At 39.1% G+C, this 20,667-nt stretch overlaps 1 protein-coding gene across 3 annotated transcripts in view; it reads right to left on the reverse strand.

Moving 5' to 3' along the window:
* The window catches only part of ppp1r16b (protein phosphatase 1, regulatory subunit 16B), a 152,411-nt gene that overhangs the window by 83,383 nt on the left and 48,361 nt on the right, over positions 1-20,667 (reverse strand). For 2 of the 3 annotated variants that reach the window (XM_030134285.1, XM_030134286.1), the window contains exon 2: positions 15,715-16,136. In XM_030134285.1, the coding sequence (XP_029990145.1) occupies positions 15,715-15,982 (268 nt within the window). In that variant the 5' untranslated portion in view covers positions 15,983-16,136. Of the gene's footprint in view, positions 1-15,714; positions 16,137-20,421; positions 20,548-20,667 lie in introns of those variants that run through there. The other variant, XM_030134287.1, reaches the window with a different exon arrangement.

Raw genomic sequence — 20,667 nt, forward strand, 5'->3', positions numbered from 1 at the left:
TCGCAATCTTTATTCACACGTACATGTGATCTCATTTCTAAACATAAAGAATTCTTAAGCAGGGTTCTCACTAGGATTTTTTCACAGCATAGGAGCACCATCTACGCAGCACGCACCGCAGGCACGTACCACATACATGGCACAAGTTTTGTAGTGGGGTCCGGGGGCATCCTCCCCCGGAAAAGTTTGAAATTTATAACTCTCTGAAACACTTTTTCCTGCATTTAGAGGGGCAAATTTTGAGGAATGAAGCCAAAAAATGATGCGATATTACCCTTGCGTTTGGTGTTGCTCCCACGCTTCGACGCAGACATGATCGTAGAAAAATATTCACTTGCACAAAATTAGGGATAATCGGAGTGGCACTCACACTACACGCATGCACAGGCTAAATTTTAGACATAATTTTCCATGGGTGATCAGTCCGTTTAAATAAGGTAAATTGATTGAAGTCTCATTGTCAGCCAAGGCAAGTGATGTTGCCGGGCGGGCGTCAGACAATACCAAGGCACACAAAAGGGTGCTGATTATATTGTTCTCATTTCCTGTCTGCAGCGCTTTGCGCCAAGGGTCAAGGTTCAAGGTTCCTTTATTTGTACCCGTAGGTACACAAAGGAATATGTTTTTTCAAATTCAAATCTTATCATTACGCTAGACGATCACACACACACACACACTGTGATGTTATGTTGTTAAAAGCAAACAAAGGGGGCCCTCTGGTGGTCGAAATAAGTTGCACTGGGGTGTGTTTTGTACTTTCGGTGTTATCGTAGCCAGTTCAGACATGGGAAGGAAGAAGCAGACACGTTTCTCTCATTCTGTTTGTATGGCCAGAAAGAACATTTGCCTGTGAGTATTTTATGTTCAGTTGTTGTGTTAATGAATAGTAAAGCCTGTCTCTGATGTAAACTTTTGTTGTTAGACTAAAAGACATTGTATGTCTTAAGTCGATCTGAAGATGCTAAGCGTTAGCATGTCTATGGATTTTCCCATTTATGTTAGCATCGAGCTAGCGATCTTTTCTCATTCATTTGAATGTATAATGCTATGCTAAAGTGCTGTAACAAAGAACATAACTGAGACATGTTTTGTATGTATGTTGCAGTTTTACAGTGAAGTCTCGAGTAAAAGCTTTGGAGAGAAGTTTTCGGTGTCCAGCTTTTCTTGAGAAACCTGTTATCTATCTGCCGAGCTAGCTGCTACACACACAAGCGGGGGCAGAATACACAAAAAAAAACACAGCGTAGCGGGTCAAATCTCAGTGTCAGGGCCCCCCAGGGACGGTGTTGGGGGCCCCGACGTTCAATGACGCTAGCAAGAACCCTGCTTAAGCGTTTTATTTTACGAGATGCATCACAAACAAATGCTCCTATATTCCTCCCGGATTTTTTCAAGCACCACCAAATGCAACACTGCTGCTGACTCCTTCCTCAACCTATGGTAAAGCGTCTTTACAACACATGATTCAGTGGAGGACACCCACCTGCAGTTAAGAGTTTGGAAACAGTGAGTGTGAGAGGTAAAGCGGAGAAAAGTCTGCGGTAAGGAGAGTTAAATGGATGGCGACGAAAACCCAAGTGGTAGTGGCGAGAGTCACCCACCCACCTGAACTGAACTCATACCTGAAAAAGGTTTGCATTCAGCGGTGTGGAAGTATTTTGGATTTAAACCAGACAATGATAAAAAGTCTGATGTGCATTGTAAAGTGTGTTCTACCCTCGTTGCAGCACCCCAAGGTAACACCACAAATCTCTACAATCACCTTAAACGTCACCACAAAGTACAGTATGATGAAGACGTACAAGGCAAACAAACACAGACGTCAATAACCAGGACTTTGTACAATGCAACACCATACCCACCAAACTCTAGCAGACACAAGGAGATCACAGCAGCTATCACATATCACTGAGTAAAAGCTATGGCCCCAATAAACACTGGACAACATGAGGGATTTCGGAAGATGATGACCACTCTCAACAAAGGAGACTCGATTCCCTCCCGCAACTACTTCTCAAACATTGCACTCCCCTATATCTACAATAAGCTGCAGGCAGTGGTCGAGGCAGAATTGCGGGAAATCAATCATTTTTCCGCTACATCCGATTTATGGTACAGTCGGACCATGGAGCCATAATTGAGCCTGATGGTTCATTTTATAGCACCTGATTTCACCATCAAAAGCTGGTGCTTACAGACAGCTTTTTTTCTCTGAACACCATACATGCAAGGCCCTAGGACAGGGATTAAAGGATGCCCTCTGTTCTTGGACTCTGAAAGAGGATAAACTGACCTATATCACAACAGACAATAGTCAAAACATAGTAAAGGCCATCTCCTCCAATGACTGGACCAGGCTGCAGTGTTTTGGACACAGACGTCATCTGGCAATAGGTGAGCTTTTTTATAAGTCACGACAACAAAAAACAATAATGAACTGTATTGTATTGCATCACAACAACAACAATTATGGTAATAAAAATAATAATAATAATAATAATAATAATAATAATAATAATAATAATAAAAAGGCACATAATAGTTGATGATTCTGAGGATATCTCACTGTTTGATGCTCCACTTGAATGACCATTTGAATGTTTTTTTGTTTTGTTGAAGTTCATCAGTGCAAAAAACATTTTGTGAAAAAAAATTGTGCCAGTGGATCATGATCTCAATTCTAAGCCAACAATTGTGATTCACATTTTTTTCCAGAATCGTGCAACCCTAAAAGGATCATCTTTCCGACAGCACGTGAGGGCAGCATTACCTGCTCAATGGGAGCAGCCTATGGTTCAGTGTTTGGCTGCTGCACCGACTGAACGTGTTCTGCTTCAGGTGTTCACTAATCACTGGGATGATTTGATTGCTGCCAAATGTTTGACTTAACTTGACCTGATTGAGCTGTCCTAATCCTACTACTATAATTGGAGAGCTGTTTGTTTGTTTGCTAATGTGTCCTACTATTCCTCCAATCCTTCAGCAGCACAGTTTTGCACTAAAAATTCACACTTACACCCATATAAGTCACAGAAGTTTCACCTCCAAGCTCCGTGACTTGCAGAAATTAATCTACGATTCTGAAAGTGGCAGGGGTGAGATCCAACTGCCCCATTTAAAGCAGTAATGAATTCAAGGCAAACATTTCCTGACAAATCCAGAAAAAGTCCCTTATTCCCATTGCTGCCTTTTCCACAGTTTTCACTAAACCTATAGAGAATATATTTCAGCATTGAGTCAAGTCTCTGCTCTCTCATGGTAAGAGATTTCACTATAAGTAGACTCCATTCCATAGTTCTCTAAAAGTAAATTGCATTTTCTCAGTGTCTCTACTTCACTGAAACAGAGACAGGTTTCGAGCAAAGTTAATGTTGTTCTTATTTGTTGGACAAAAAAATGCCACTTCAGAATCAGAATGTTAGATATGTGACTGGTGAAAATGAGTCCAATCTTTACTTCATTGAGAATGGGCTCTAATTTGTGCTCACATTAACTTCACCCCAATGACTTTCGAGTGCAAACTGTTCAGTGTTTCATCTGCAAACTGGTATGACTGAGTCCTGGGACTCGGCTCACCAAAAAAGACTGAGCCCTTCTGATTTTTTGTTGAGTCCCATTGCTATACTATTGAGTCTTGAAATAAAACTTTAATTTAAAAAGTATGTTGTTTCATCATTTTCCATATCAAATCATTCACAATGTCACACATATACAACATTGTACGTACATAAACAGAGAGTGAAACACAATCATATCTTCGGGAACTGTTAAATGAACAAATGTGAATATTCTGAAAGAATGATTATTTTAAAACATGTTAGGGTGATATGATCCAGACTGGTCAGTGGTGGCACTCCTGGAGAGTGATAGACAAATCACAACAGTGGTAACCTATATGGTCAAGTTACTCTGGAGGTCAGTCACTGGATTTCTTTTTAATTTCCTTCAGTTCATAAAGCCTCCTCTCCTTTTGGTTTTTCCACATATCATGTGCCTTTGTAAAGTTGAAGCTCACTCATTTGGGCCCCATTTGAACTGGCATGAGTTTGTCCTGAGTATCTATATTGAGACAATTTCTCTGCCGGGGGAGGATTTGAAGTAGTGGGGTACAGGAAGGGGTTATCACAAGCGCGAGATCTGTGACCGTCAAAACAGACCAGTTCACTGGCAGGTGTACAGCAGAAGATCTTTATCAAATGATAGTTTTAGTGGTTTTAGTTTCGTTTTTGGAGGCATCTTTTCACCGGTGTTCACTCAGCAGATCGACAAATTCACAACACAGTATTAAGGCCTGTGCGTACCTTTTTTTTTGTGGCTTGCGGGGAAAAAAACAATCATAAATTTTGTTTTATCTTTGCGTCCCCTGAGACTCATTTGTTAATTTTTTTTGTGTCCTTTTTGCATCCCACAGTACGAAGGTGTAGATGAAACACTGGGTGTTGTTCCTAAACCCTCTCTAATCAGAGGAGTCGAGGGCCAGGCTTGAAACCTGGTTGTATGAAAAGCACCCTTGTTGGAAATTTCACCAATGACCACCTGCCTTAAAGCAAAAAATGAAGTTTCTGGATCCAAAAAAAAGGATACTTCACATAGGCCACAAATCATAAGAGAGACATCTGTAAAACTGCTGATAGGTAGCCATGAACTCACCATGGAATCGACAACACAGACGGGCCCTTGGCAACATCTTACATAAGAAGAGGGAGAAAGAAAAGGCAATGTTGGTCAGCTAATACTGTTAGATATGGGCAACCCTTAGAAGGACGTGAGGAGGATGGATATGATACGGAACGACAAACGTTTATGTCAAAGTCCCAAAGAGAAATGACAATATACAATATGATACAATATAAATGTGATATAATGTTAAGAATCTTATTTGTAACCCCAACACAGCATACTGTGTACCTTAATGGTATAATCTTTTGGGTTACAATAATTCAATTAATTTATGAGTTGTGTGATAATCTTTTAGAATATTTTATGCAATTAATAGACAAGTAAATTATTTAATTATCAGATACAGCAGGTTATTTTCTTTATAATTCAGTATATTACAAGTGTAAGCCTGACATTTAAGTTAATTTTCAGTCTGTCTGAGAATATTTTGGTTGCTAATGTCGTTGTATATGTTGACCTACCATGTTGGCATTTATTAAAGATAAACTGTAGCAGTGAACACACACAGCCTAGAGACACTGGATACAGTTACATAACATGACAAACCAAGAAATCAGTGTCATGTTAGTAAGGGTACTGAATTTGAAAATGCATTGTGTACAACCGTAAAAAGGATGTGATTTAATCAGAGGGGTTAAATTATGAAACAATCTAACAGATGAATTAAAGCAAAGTAATAACACAAATCAGTTTAAAGGAAAATATTACATACATTTTTTTTTAACATAAATATAAGGATGAGGAAAAGCAGTTTAATCCAGGACGGAAATGTCAGCGTTAAAAGGAAGAAATACAGCTGTATTGTTTTGTGCTGTTCTGTTCTTTACTTAAACAGATTCATTTGAGTTGTGTGTAAAGTTTATACTTCTGCTACTTCTTTTCAAACATGGCAAGAAAAGCAAATGTAAACTGTCTGTCTGTCTGTCTGTCTGTCTGTCTGTCTGTCTGTCTGTCTGTCTGTCTGTCTGTCTGTCTGTCTGTCTGTCTGTCTGTCTGTCTGTCTGTCTGTCTGTCTGTCTGTCTGTCTGTCTGTCTGTGGGTCAGTATCATCTGTTCCTGTTCCATGTATTTCACTGACTCTACAAACTACAAGTGTTGAATGAGGTGGTCAAATAAATTAGTCAAAGTGTTGCTAGTTGTCCTCATCACCCCCTCCCCTATGGTGGACAAGCAAAATATGGAAGTCCCCCATTAGAGACAGTGTTTGTTTAGCCCATTCTGGCTTTTTAGTTAGCCATTGTAGAACATAAAGAGGAAGAGGAAGTACAGGTGGTACAACACGGTGGACAAAGAAATAAAAATTAAAGGACATTTTTACATGATTAGATACGACTAATAATAATTTTCCACTTCTGTAACTGGATCACCAAATTCTTATACCCTGGACCTTCACACCCAACACTTACTTAGTCTAAATAGTATTTTGTGCATGTAGAGATTCTATAGTTTCTAAACACCCAGAAAAGCCATTTTAACATCACAATGCCAATAGTGTGTAAAGTGTGTTGTTATATATATATATATATATATATATATATATGTATATATATATATATATATATATATATATATATACAGACCTGATCAAAATCTTAAGACCAGTTGAAAAATAGCTAGAATTTACCTTTTGCACATTTGGATCTTAATGAGGTTGTAAGTAGAGCTACAATATACAAAAGCAAGAAGGGGGAGTGAGACAAAAAGCACTTTGAAAAAGTAATTTATTGAAAACAACAAGTAAACTGAAATAGGCTGTTTATCAGCTGATCAAAAGTTTAAGACCATCGCTCAAAAAATTACAAAAAACTCTCCAAACCAGAACAAAAAATTTTCTCAGTAGGACTCAGTAATGAGTAGCTCCACCATTCTTGTTAATCACTTCAAAAATTCGTTTGGGCATGCTTGATGCGAGTGTTTCCAGGAGGCTGGTGGGAACATTGCTCCAAGTGGTGAAGATGGCTTCACGAAGGGCATCAACTGTCTGGAACTGATGGCCATTTTTATAAACTTCCCTTGCCATCCATCCCCAAATGTTCTCTATGGGATTTAAATCAGGGGAACATGCGGGATGGTCCAAAAGACTGATGTTATTCTCCCTGAAGAAGTCCTTCGTCAAGCGAGCTTTGTGAACTGCAGCGTTGTCCTGTTTTTAAACCCAGCTGTTACCACACAGATGAGGGCCCTCAGTCATGAGGGATGCCCGCTGCAACATCTGCACGTAACCAGCCGCCGTTTGACGACCCTGCACCACCTGAAGCTCCAGTGTTCCACTGAATGAAAAAGCACCCCAGATCATGATGGACCCCCCTCCACTGTGGCGGGTAGAAAACACCTCAGGTGGGATCTCCTTGTCATGCCAGTAACGTTGGAAGCCATCTGGACCGTCAAGGTTCAATTTTTTCTCATCAGAGAATAAAACTTTTTTCCACCTTTCAATGTCCCATGTTTGATGCTCCCTGGCAAAGTCTAAACGGGCAGTTTTGTGGCGTTGTAGGAGATGAGGTCTTTGAATTCGTTTTTTGTTTTTGAAACCCTTTTCCCACAGATGCCGTCTGATGGTTATTGCGCTGCAGTCGGCACCAGTAAGGGCCTTAATTTGGGTCGAGGACCGCCCTGTGTCTTGACGGACAGTCAATCGGATCCTCCGGCTCAGCGCAGGTGTAATTTTTTTGGGTCTACCACTTGACTTTTTTGTTCCATAATGCTCAGGATCTGTCAAAAAATTTAGAATGACTGTCTTACTGCATCCAACCTCAGCAGCAATGGCACGCTGCGAGAGGCCTTGCTTATGCAGCTCGACGATCCGACCACGTTCAAGAGAAAGCTTCTTAGCTTTAGCCATCAGGAGGGCATAACCGTGTGAATGCCCGACAGAAAATGAGAATTTTGAGCAGATTTTGGCTTTTATAGCCTGCGGTCTTAAACTTTTGATCAGCTGATAAACAGCCTATTTCAGTTTACTTGTTGTTTTCAATAAATTACTTTTCAAAGTGCTTTTTGTCTCACTCCCCCTTCTTGCTTTTGTATATTGTAGCTCTACTTACAACCTCATTAAGATCCAAATGTGCAAAAGGTACATTCTAGCTATTTTTCAACTGGTCTTAAGATTTTGATCAGGTCTGTATAGATATATATATATATATATATATATATATATAGATATATATATATATATATATATATATATATATATATATATATATTTATATATGCTTGAGGTATGGGAGACATAATTCCAAATAACAAACATAAAAAAATACTGCAAATTTTAAGAAGTACCAAAATGACCAACAGCCCTTTTTATAGGGGGCAATAACGCTACTTTTATAGGTTAACCACAGAGGAAGAATAAAACGGAGAGAACTCAATGACTGTTCTTTATCATCATCATCATCATCTGCAACACTAACATCATTTATCTACCAACTGAACACATACTAAGCCTGGATTATTTAGGTATATTTCTGATTAAATCTAACATTGTCCTGCTTGGAAATGGAGAATGAGTGCATTTATCAGTTGTTGACAATGTTCATATGCGAGTCAAGGCTGAAAACTTAAGACAATAATAAACAGGTTTGATTTTGTCAAAATGCAGAGGCAGAAAAAGATTTAAGACAGCTCAGACTGGATTATTATGACCTTAAAAAGTTTCATTTGTGAAAATATATCTGTGACATTGAAACTGCTTTCAAAAGTTCCTGGTGTATGGGTTAAAAAGGACCAAGGGTGAACTGCAATGAATGTAATGAAAGATGAAAACTGCATGAAGATAAATCTCTGCTGTGTACAGCTCTGTATTTTATTTTTGCGGTGTCAACTTTTAGAGCAGCCTTCAGGTTTTTGGTGTTATTTATTCTTTCTGTGTAAAGAGTCCTGACTCCTTCAATCACTGTGTGACAGCCTCATCAGATAACACAGCAATGTCAGACCTGTACACTGTGTGTTTGTGCTGACTGTTCTCTCTGACCCAAATGGTTGCTCCTCTGCTGGATGGCTGCTCTCTGGAGAGGACAAAACCTATCAGTCTCAATAGCCAAAGAGCTGCACACAGAGACACAGAGGTGCCTAGCAGTAATTTCACAGCCATCAGCTCCCATCACTGTGTGAAGGCAGAGGGTTCAGGACAGAGGCAGCCGCAGGGCCAAGAAATGGACTCAGTGGAATCAGGATGCAGCCTCGACCGTCACCTCCAATCCTTTCCCATCTCCCCCTTCTCCTGTTACTCTCATATAGAAGACCTCTTCAGTGTTTGCAAGGTGAGCAGACATTCACACACTCAAATAAACACACATGCATTAAATGTTTACATTCATCAACACTCAAATAGCACAGCCTCATTTTATCTTTGCTCTTTCTCAAACATACACAATGTCAACCTTCAGCCCCAGTACACATCATGTCCTCTGCAGCTTTAACATATTGGCCTCTTCTCACAGCTTGGTGAGTCAACTCCCAGAGTGAGGAAGTTATAATGACAGGGACATGAGTTCAAAGGGCAAAGAAAATACTCACATCAGCACCAGCAAACACACAAAAATAAACCTGTCACAGTTTGAACACTATCTACTGTTCAAGATAAACTAAAGCTGGAGGTTAAGGTTGGGAACTGGGATCACAATCGCTGTCCATGATTTCAAATTGGATCTTTCTTCTCAGTTCTGAACTGTGATATAGAGCAAAGAGATGAGATACAGCCAATAGAGTCCTCTATCTGGACAATAACAACACAAGACTAGATTAAAGATAGCACAAATTTCACTCTTTTGGTATTATCAAAATAATGATTAACAAATGTATTGGGTAATTAAAGAGTTGAGTTAAAGAGTCATTTAAGAGTTGCAATTGGCTGTGAGCAACACACAACAAAGAAGTAACTACAAATTTAAGAATTTTTTTAAAAGATCTGACAATGACATCCCAGTGTGAACTTGTCAAATTCTGACAATTAATCAAACACTTGTCTTTCAAATACTCTGTTGACACTCAGCATAAAGGCGAGGAATTACAGGATTGGAAAAACATCTGCAGCTCAGCAAGTCACACTGCAGATCTACAGTTGACAATAGCAATTTAAAACCCACATTCATCACTTCTTTTTAAAAGAGACCATTATCTCTGGCTTCATAAAGTGTAATAAGTGAGTGAGTCTCGCTCCTGTTTTTGCAGCCTTAGTCATAGAATGTCCACATGTCAAACACAGTGACAAGTGGTTTGGTTTTGTAAGTAGATCTTTGCCAACCAAACTACAGCTGGCCATCCTCTATTGTATCACTGACATAGTGCAAATCCACCCAATTAAATGTGTGAAGTCTGGAGAAAGGAGCAAAAAACATTATCACCATTTTTTTCTTTCCATATTCATAAATAGTACTATTTATCACAAAATGTAATAATGCTGCCAGTTGGAAGAGCATCCTGATTAAAAAAAAAAGGGTTCAGTAGAAAAACTTCAGATTATTAACATGGGTCCTCTCAGTGCAATAACAGATGTACCACTGTATATTTAAATAAGAGGAAAGATGAAAAAAGATCTAAGTTCCTTGATCCTGTTTTCAAGATTGTTTTACCACCCAGCTCTAAGTAGAATGACATAAAATGAGCTCTTGTGGACAATATATACACAACTGTAAACACACATATTGTGCATGTGTGTGCACACTTCACCTCAGGTCAACTCGGAGGAAACCGGACTACAACCACACACACACAACAGTAAACGGCTCATTGGATTAAAAAAGAAGCAGAATAACCAATCCAACCTGTCATCTTATTTTGGCTGGAAGGCCAACCGTGAGCCTCAGGTCAAACACAATATCTGCTCCTATTTTTATTTCTCTCGCTTCCCATTCTCTTCATAAAAACAGTTGATGGCAGCTCTCTCTATTTCTGTCCCTGGTTGCAACTCTTGTCACTAAGATGCTCAAGCTCATTTGTATCATGATATAGATTTAATTGACTCTTCCTCTTATTAAATCATGTTCTTTGAATTACATGTGCAAGAGAATCTGCTTCTGTCAGATGATATTTTTGTAAAAGAGTGCACAGCGTGCTGCAGCAGCATGGCGTGTGGTGTTCTGATGCCCGATCGAGCATTTGGGGACCAGAGGGAATGTGAGAGAGGAGATTATCAGGCTCCTGAGCTAGCCAGCTGCCACTGGAGCTGTGTGGGCAACACTGCATTCTGCCTCCCTTTCTTTTATCTTCTCTCATGCTCAGCCTCATTAAAGAGCGCTGATAGCCATGGTTTCTATGCCCGGCCGCTGTCAGCAGTAAGAACAACTGACAAAGCTTCTGCACATTATCACCAAACCACGGCATAGATCTGTTCAGGGCTGCACACTGAGAAACACAGGGCGGTACTTGGTTCTGACATGTTTAAATGAGACAAAACTTCAACACAGTTGTGCTAAATTCAAACAAGAACAGTGGGAACCATGTAGAGCTATCCAAAAGCTGGAGACAGAATCATTCCCATGTAAATGCTGTTTAAATGATTAGTTTTTTGACAGGAGAACTTACAGTATGACTGGCAGCCTACTGTTTATCTTCAGGTCATAAACTGTATAAAACATTAGAAATCCATCAAAACCCATCAAATCCCTCAGCCGGTACAATATTGTTCAAAGGATATATTTGTAACATTTCAACTATAAAATACCTAAAATTATTGTCAGAGAACATTTTTTTCACATCATGACAAAAATGTCAACGTTTTGTATTAAATAAATTTGCACTGAACAACCACTAAAATACCCTTTTGTACGACTAGAGTGAGTAACGAGCCACTGTAGCCTTGAGTCTGTCCTCACAGCCTAAGTCCAAATTATAGTAAAAAGGAAGTAGCCCAGCTGCACTTAGCAAGTCAGTTCTAACATTGTTTTCATCCACGTGTACAGACAGGGATAAGCACTTCAAGCTTTTCTTCAAGTGACAAATAGCAAAACGCCCATTGCTGAATTCACAAAGGTTCCACTAAATGGAGATTTACAGTTTAATAGTGACTGTGTTCTGTCCAAAAACAGATACTGTGTTTGGAACAACACTCATAAGACAGCAGTGGAAATTTTGCCCGATTTGCTCTGCATTTTTGTTTGAAAAATAAAACCTGATAGCAAGCTTACTACCAATACACATTACACTTTTTTTAACCAAATTTTGCAGTCAGACAAATTTATTAGGTATTGGTGATATTTAAGAGGGCTTTTACCATATATATATTTATATGGATGTCTTTCATAAATATGGGGGTATGAAACTCCATATGACTAGGGGTGTAACTGTACAAAAAAATTTCGGTTCGATATGTTTTCAGTACCGTGAAAGAGAGCAGTGAGGGGGCGGGGTATTGGAGGGGTGCGCTCCATAACTACCAAAAACCAAAAGTAAAACTTCACACACTCCAATCCGACTTCTGTGCCTCTGTTATGCTCTCTGTATCTACTCCACCCCCCACCCCCCCACACCACCAACACCACCGGTTCGATACAAACGAGTGCACCATTACACCCCTACATATGACTATTAATTACAGTTATTACGGAACTCTTTAGTGATGTTGCCAGCTCAAATGTTTCTTCAATTTTCGTCCAGAGAATCGACATTGCGCAGTCTCTTTTTTGCCTGCTCTTAATCTACAACAGACCTGAAACCTGCTTTTAATATATGCCTTTAAAGCACTGGACATGAAAAAATAATGTTCTGCCCTGAAGCATAAAGACTATATTGCTCATTGTTCTTGGTAGCTGCAGTTTTTCTCATGCTACTGCTAATGTTAAACACATACTATTTGTTCCTGGACACCTTTTAGCGTTTTTTTCTAAACAAACCTATAGATGTACGTGAACATCAGCAGCCACAGCTTCCTCGGTTCAAAGTCTGAGTGTCTTCCTGGGAACTGCACACACAACAGCAGTGTACAACAAAGAGCTTTTAACACTGTTCAAACCAAAAACCCCAACACAATAACACCTATCTGTGTGCAATGAAGCAGCTGCAGACAGAGCAACAAAATCACTGATAAACGGATGTTGTCTTTCTTGCTTGAAGAGCTACTGCTTTTTTATCCAATTAGTTAATATCTTCTCATCGCCTGCGAGTTTTATCCAATCTTTATTTAGGTTATACATCCCAGTAAAGTCCAACAGAGCATCCACATGAAACAAATCCCAAGACTCACACTCCATCTGGAGCTTAAACATGCCAGTTTCCCAGTCCATGTTCATGTGCATGTGCATATGTGTGGATGGACGTGGGACTGCTTTTGCTCTGCTCTCATCTGTTTCCATATCGTCACTGTTTCCATATCTTTGCAGAGGGCTTCCACACGCACAGAATGAACAGTAGCACAGCTGCTGGGACGATTTGTTGCAATAAATGTGGTTCAATCTAATTTTGATTTAAAGTAAAGTTTAATTATATAGGCTAGTATATCTAAAAGATAGCAACCCATTATTATCCCTGCATCACTGACACAAACTCTTTGCATCGCAACATCATCATGGGACTGTTTGTACTGCAGGAAAACAATTATTATCTCTGAATGAGGGAGCACCATGTGAAGAAATTTTAATTAAAAGACTGGCAGAGCCTCATCTTAGTGTGACAACTCTATTACTTCACTGTGATAAAACAGTTTCCAAGCAGAACAAATTCAGTTAGAATAGAGTGACTTCCCAGTGGCAGTTTAAGTGTGCAAGCTCGACTAATCGTTTTCCTGACCTTGGCATTTTGATATCCAGCCGAAGTAGTGAGGTGGGGCTGAAATTAAAGTAATTATTCAAATGTGGCATCCCTGGTCTTTGAGCAGGGTCAGTTGCTGAGCTTCTGAAAGTAACTCCAGCACATGTTTTTTATGTGTTGACTGAATGAATCTAATTTTCCGTTGACTGGTCATGTATTTGGTACAAAGCTATGGTACTTTTATGGCACAGCCTAAAAATACCCTGTCACAATTTAATAACTAAGGAGTAAATCTCATCAGTGTCAACAAATCAATGAACAGACAGCATGTTGGCACCAATATCTAATAATGTTGGTGATGACTTGAATGACTAACATAACAATACTTAAACATGTCATTTAACACTCATTATCTAGACGTCGCAAGCAAATGTGTCCCTCCACAGTTGCGACGTATTGAGAATATTTTTCACTTCCCACAATACCATAAAAGATATCTAACACTGTGTTTTGTGTTGTCACCTTGACAAAGCATCAGAATAAGAACAGGACTGCTGCACAGTCTTATAGTTTTCAGTTGTTTTGAGTTTATGTCCTCAGGAAAAGCAACTGATAGACAAAATGTATCCCAGCTGTGTTCTTATTACTGTTCAGTCTTACAAAAGTGTCCTAATCTTTCATGGCCTTTGTTTGTCTTGTAGTGTGACTGTTCTTTGATTCAAGGAGATGATATTCTCACCTTAAGATGTCATCCTGTGCATGAACTATTATTATCATCATCATCATCATCATCATGTGTCTAATACATGCAGTAAAGTGGTAAAATGGTCAGCAGAGATCTCTATTCACACCCCAACAGTCCTTGGTTGCTGTGTGAGCTCTTATCTGTGCACTAGGGATGGGAAGATTATCCGCTACATACCGATGCACATGCATGATCTGCGCATGGTAGAGAAGTTGTGGGTGAATGAAAATTTTGGAATGATAGAGATGCATCGGTTATTGAATGTTTGTACCAATAAAATTTGATCCATTCAATAGAATATATTTTTAATGGCATTTAAAAGGTAAAGAAAATAAAGATTTAAAGGGAACGTCCTAACTTTGTCACGTGACTGTATGTGAGGCATGTGTTTCTGAGATTGCACAAAAGCCAGTTTGTGAAGTAACGGTTTTATTTGATAAATAATCAAGCTCACTGAATTGCACTGCATATTCTTTTACCAGAATTAATGTGTTGAATCAGAATGTGCTTAACCACTCTGTATCGTGATTTGGGTGTGAATCGTATCATATCGCGAAATGCCACATGCGTATCTTTAATATATCAGACCGGAGATGCTGTATCGAGATGTGTATCGTATCGGCCTTACAACTAAGATTCCTAACCCTACTGAGCCCAAATAAAGCCTTGAAAAAAAAACAAAGCATTGCTCCTTCAAGCAGAGTGATTTAAAATCCAGAGCAATGTACGCTAGAGAAAATCCAGCATGTTAAAGTGGACCAATCAAATACTGCTGTCCGACTGTCACTCTAAAACTACCCATAATGCAGTGCTCACAGTAAAATATCAAATTTACACTAGTACTGGTATGAACAATCAACAGATTCAAGAGTCCTGAAAAAAAAAAATATACATATATATATATATATATATATATATATATATATATATATATATATATGTGTGTGTGTATATATATATATATATATATATATATATATATATATATATATATATATATACATAACAATATTCCTGATCGTTTAAAAGAAATTTATCTTACAAAATCTATGGGAAAAATGGGATACAATGAAGCACACACCCCCCCCCCTCCTGCTCTATGTGACTGACCAAGAGGTCAGACTGAAGACAGGCTGTGAGTGAGTATGTCTCTGAAACAGAACTTCCTCACATTAAGTGTAGTGCAGGGAGTGAGTAGAGCAGAACGAACCAGAGGTGCTTTGGTTTCATACTGTTGTGTCTGCACATGCTGCATGATACTGTTATTGGCTGGAGGTACAAACTCACTGCCCAAAGGCTGACAGCCAGAAAACAGGAAAAAAAGAACATGGGGTAAAAAAAAGAGGTAAATACAACATTGTGGTAAACTGTATTGAAATGGCTTTTATCCGACCCCTGCTAAAAAAATATTGCTCTAGAACTGGTTTCAAAGAGAAGGTACTGTTACTACTGTTGGTTTTCTGAAAAACTCCCAGACCTATGTACTCTGTACCCTACGCCATATTTACAGGGCTTCTTTCACAGGTCTAGCCAAGCACATTTATTCATAAATTGATTCTTCTCTTTCCCCATCTGTACATATCATGAATAATCTTTATTGCTCCTACCTTCATCTGGATCGTTTCTGGCTGATGCCTCCAGAAGCGCCACGCTGGCAGCAAATGACACATGCCTCTTAGACTCAGCTTGCTGGCTGTTGTTTGCATTGCGTCCCTTCTTGTCTGCCTTCCTCTTCTTGTTCTGCATCTCCTTCTCATAGACGGCCCATCTCTTCAGCTGCTGCGTGCGGCGCTTCTGGGCCGCCCGCAGCCTCTCCAGACTAGGCACCTTGTCCAGCTGCTGCAGCTCCTGGATCAGCTCCAGATGGTTGGCCATGGCACCGCAGGAGGGGGAAGCAGCGGTAGATGGGCGACGAGGGGAAAAGCTGAAGTTTGAAAGAGATGAAGGAAGAGTCTAGCGAGGGCTGCACCTTCGGCCGCGGCCTCCTCCCAGCATTGTCATCACCATCCTTTCAACAGCAGTTTAGTTCCTATGAGACGAGACAGAAAGAGAGAGAGACTGACCCAGTGTTCATAAAAAAACTTTACTGCCTGGAACTTGAATAAATACATCAGTAAATAAAATGTGGAAGTAGTTTGTAGAGTTAACACTTCTAGTAAATCTTAGGCCAGATGCACTGAGGAAACACTGACATTTAAAAGTGAGCGATGGTCTGATGGTCTGTGCAAAGTGCTGAGATGCATTTTTGGTGGTCTAGTTAAAGACTTCAAGCAACTGAGGATTCTGCTGAAGTGTCCTTGAGCATGTAACTACAAACTGAATAACTCTTGATTTTTAAAATAATGTTATTAACCATTATTACTATTAACAACATTATAATCAGCATCATTTAGGGCTGGAACTAAAGATAATTTTAACAATTGATTAATCTGTAGATTATTTTACTAACTAATCGATTCATCGGATAAACACAAAAGACTCAATTCTCAAAGATTGGTATTTGACTGAAACCAATATAGGCTGCAGACAAGTCACTAATGATTACATCCCCACAATGGCTTCAGATATAGTTAGCGAGTACTAGCCCACTACCTAGACTTGTTATGGCTAGAGACTAACAAGCTATAGTCTTCAACCAGCTCCAGTTATAGGGTATCAAACTAACGCTGTATGTATTAGTTCCAGTTAACGACAGGTAACCTTAGTCTGGTGGCCTGATAACCGGAGATGGATGAAAACTTTAGAATTACGATGACAGTGTCTAACTAGCTAGCAGGATTAAGTAATCACGATACGTAGGCTATCTTAAGATAGGTTTACATTATGTTCCCGGCGGCCATGGCAGCCCCGTTTGCCCTAAACGTAGTATGCCATGGGATTTTGGCCATTTTTTTTTCCATATTCAAATTTTGTTTCATAAACGGCGCACTACATTTTGGGCCAACGGGGCTGCCATGGCCACCAGTAACATAATGTAAACCTAGCTTTAAAAATCTAGCCCAGCATCCAAAGCCTCAGCCATGCTGCTCTGTGTTTTCCTCTGTTACACTACACAGCGTGCGGGCATGCTTCAATACCAACGTGCTCAAGACCCAACGAATTGACTGCCAAATTCATTGCCAACTCTTTCAAGAATTGATTCAATCGATTTGTTGTTGAAGCACTAGCATCACTATCCTTATTGTTACTATTAAGGAAAGCACAATGGAGAAATTCATATGCAATTTTAACCTGATGCTGATATTAATTCCAGAAACACACACCCCTACAGTAATCATATTGTGAGCCATAAAGTGAAATGCCATCTGAGACAAAGGCCCAGTTCAGACCTGCTTTTAATTACCAAATAACTGGCTGTAGATCGTCCATTCACACCTTGCATTAGAATGCATCTCCCCATGTCTCTCAAGTAGTCGGTCATGATTGGATGTCATTCCCCCATTGCAAATGCAAATAAACAAGGTCATATTTTCTGTAGAGTGTAAGCTTTCATTTCCTGGAGGCATTGTGAATGTACCACAAGCTGTCAAGTTTACCAGGCCAGATCTGTAATGTACTGTTACACATATCACAAATAATGAAACAGTCAGAGGACCAAATGACAAATTAAAGTAAACATTTTACAACTTAATATTTTCTAGGAAGAAAAAATAACTGAATTCAGGTAGTTGCTATTCAAATCTGGAATTCTTGCCTGTTACTAAACACTGAGAATAAACAGACATTACATGTAGAGATGGTCAGCCCTCTCAAGCTGGAAAGCCTGCTTTGCTACATGTTCGACAAATTACCTCCTGCAAGTTATTGGGCTTTCTTTTTTCATATAGATCTTATAAAGATAATGTGTACAATTTGCATCTGGCTATAAATCCACAAAGCTTGTTGAAATGCAGTGACTTAAACACTGTGACACTAATATCAACAGCAAGAAGATAAGATAGTTTAAAAAAGTACCAGTCAAACAGTGGAAAACTATGTAGAAATAATGATAATATATGGTATTACACATAACCAAAGAGCTCAAAGAAAAAAAAATTGCAATGAGGTGGTCATGTAAAAATTATGAGATTATGAGTCTATTTTGGGCATTACAGTTCTGCACTTGTGATAAGATCACTAAAACCACATATTAATCCTCAGTCTGAACAGGGCCTTATTTATTTAAGATTTTAACAATGTCACATCTTTCTTCTGGAACCAATTAAGAGGCTCCTTTAGGGTATGTCTCTGATCCTGTCCTAGCACATGGTTCCATTCATTCATCATCTTTTCAAAGCCATGAATTCTACCATGTCATAAGAGCGGAAAAAAGCCTCACATTGCATACTCCAAACTTCACTGTTGATAAGATGTTTTTAGGCTTGTCATTCGTTTACTAAGTAGAAGTTTATTTAAGCATTGTAATGTTATTATTTGTGTGTGAATTTCTGGAGTTATGATCTGGTCAGGTCCAGTCCAAATGTCAAATGAAATGTTGCAGAGAAACAAAAAATGTTGACAGGTTGTATATGTATTTCCTCAAGTGTAACTCGTAGCTGAGAATCTCTATCTGTCATACATCTCCCTATTTCTATAATCCAAAACACTCCCGGGTTCATATCAAGGTGAACCAAAATTGAAAGCAATATTTTATCCTCATAGCCCGACCATTTTCCTCCATTAATTTGAACGATGCACACTCCGTCAAGATGATGCCTTTAAGGTGTCAGTAAAGGGGACAAAATGTTCCCCCTATCAGAATAGAGGCTGATTTTCTCCATTACATCTAAATGACTGAGCGTGTGTTGCAGTCTCATTTTTCCATTTGCTTTGTGCTTCGGTACAAACCTCTTTCTACCATCCTGCATCAAGGTTAACCACTTCCTGAGAGCTACAAGTAGAAGCCAGGATGATGAGAGACTGATAAAGCGGAAAAAAACTATACCGGCCAGCAAGCTAAAGAGGGGATTTTTTTCCTTTCACTGTTATTTGTAAATGTGAACAAAAGTTTTTTTTTTCCTCTCTGACCTGAAAACTCCTTTTATCATCTTCTTATCACTTAACAGAGATCTGCCATAGTAAAAGCATACCATTTATAGAGTTCATTTCAGTGATTGGAAAAATTACTGCGGTAGGGGAAGAAAAACACAGCTATTTACAATGCAAGATCATTAACAAAACCACATGTCAAATAAACTAAAGCGGCGCCAAGTAAAGCAAAGTTAATTACTACACACTCACACTTTTCAGCGGGATAATGCGGGTTAGGCCTATGTCTCAATAAAATCTATACTTGAATTGGACACATATTTACACATATACTACATTTACATCCATATGACAAACATACAATAAAAACACAAATTAAATGAGTGAGTCTGAATCACAACTGGTGCATACATCTGCATAGAAGACTCTATGCAGGGTTTAAGTACTTTGACCTTGAACTTTTCGAAATTCTAACAGATACATTTATGGGTGATCAGGACAAATCATTGCCAACAGCTTGAAATATATTCAGTTGTGTTTGTAATGATTCTTTCATGTCTTTCCACACAAGTCCACTTAAACCAGTAAAACTTGAACAACATATTAGTTTGAAAACATGTTAAGTTCAAACAACCAAGAATTAAAGTGTGTCCATAAGTTGCTGGTCAAGATTCTGAACTCTGACATCAGTTTGATGGGGTTTTTTTTGTTAAAGTCACAGTGCAAAACCTAGTGTTAGTGTTAAAGATTTTAGCTCATTATAAACCTTCACTGTGTCAGAATAAGCCTCCGCAGTCTAAGAAATCATGGTGAGACACTGGGAGCTGTCACAGATGTACGTACAGACAGGAGAATGCGATCTTAGTCATTAAACCACATCAAGTTTCCATCATGCTTTTTTCAAGCTATTGTCAAAATATTGCACTGACATTGGTAAAAATGATGCAAAAACACAGAGCGCTCTAAACAACAAACGAAGCAACAACAAAGTCTTCATGCTGCAGCCGACAAAATGTGGTGAACACTTTACATCACCTGCATTTTACAAGAGGATGTGATTCAGGTTGTGGATCACAATTCTGCTCGTGAAGATGATCGTTTTGGCCCCAACCAGAGTGAACGGGGACGTACAGTAACAACTACATCCACAGTGAATGAGCTCAGTCAGACCACTTCCTTTGAACACAACTCCAAACAATGTACAGACATTTTAACACCGCAACAAAAATGTCAGCCCTTCCTGATCATTTGGCATGCAAACACACACTTAAATACCCAGAAACCCATTCATTTTTCAAATTTTGCAAATAACTGTATATTTTGGTATGAAAGGCATTCTTACTTACTCCTTCACAAACTGTAACAGATTATTTCCAGGTGGCTGCAGCTCATTATTAATAAACTCGTCCACTCCTGATTAAATGCTCCACAGTGCTACTTCATGGACTCAAGCGCTCATGTATCAGCATTCACACTTCCTTTGCATCTGTACAGCAGCTACCCAACTGCTAAAAACATGGGGCAGGAAATAAACTGTACAGTCACTTCCTACAGCATCACTTTCAGTTTACCAGCACAGCACAAATGTGTGT

This window comes from Sphaeramia orbicularis, chromosome 5 (assembly GCF_902148855.1).
Source record: "Sphaeramia orbicularis chromosome 5, fSphaOr1.1, whole genome shotgun sequence".
Taxonomy (NCBI): Eukaryota; Metazoa; Chordata; class Actinopteri; order Kurtiformes; family Apogonidae; genus Sphaeramia; species Sphaeramia orbicularis.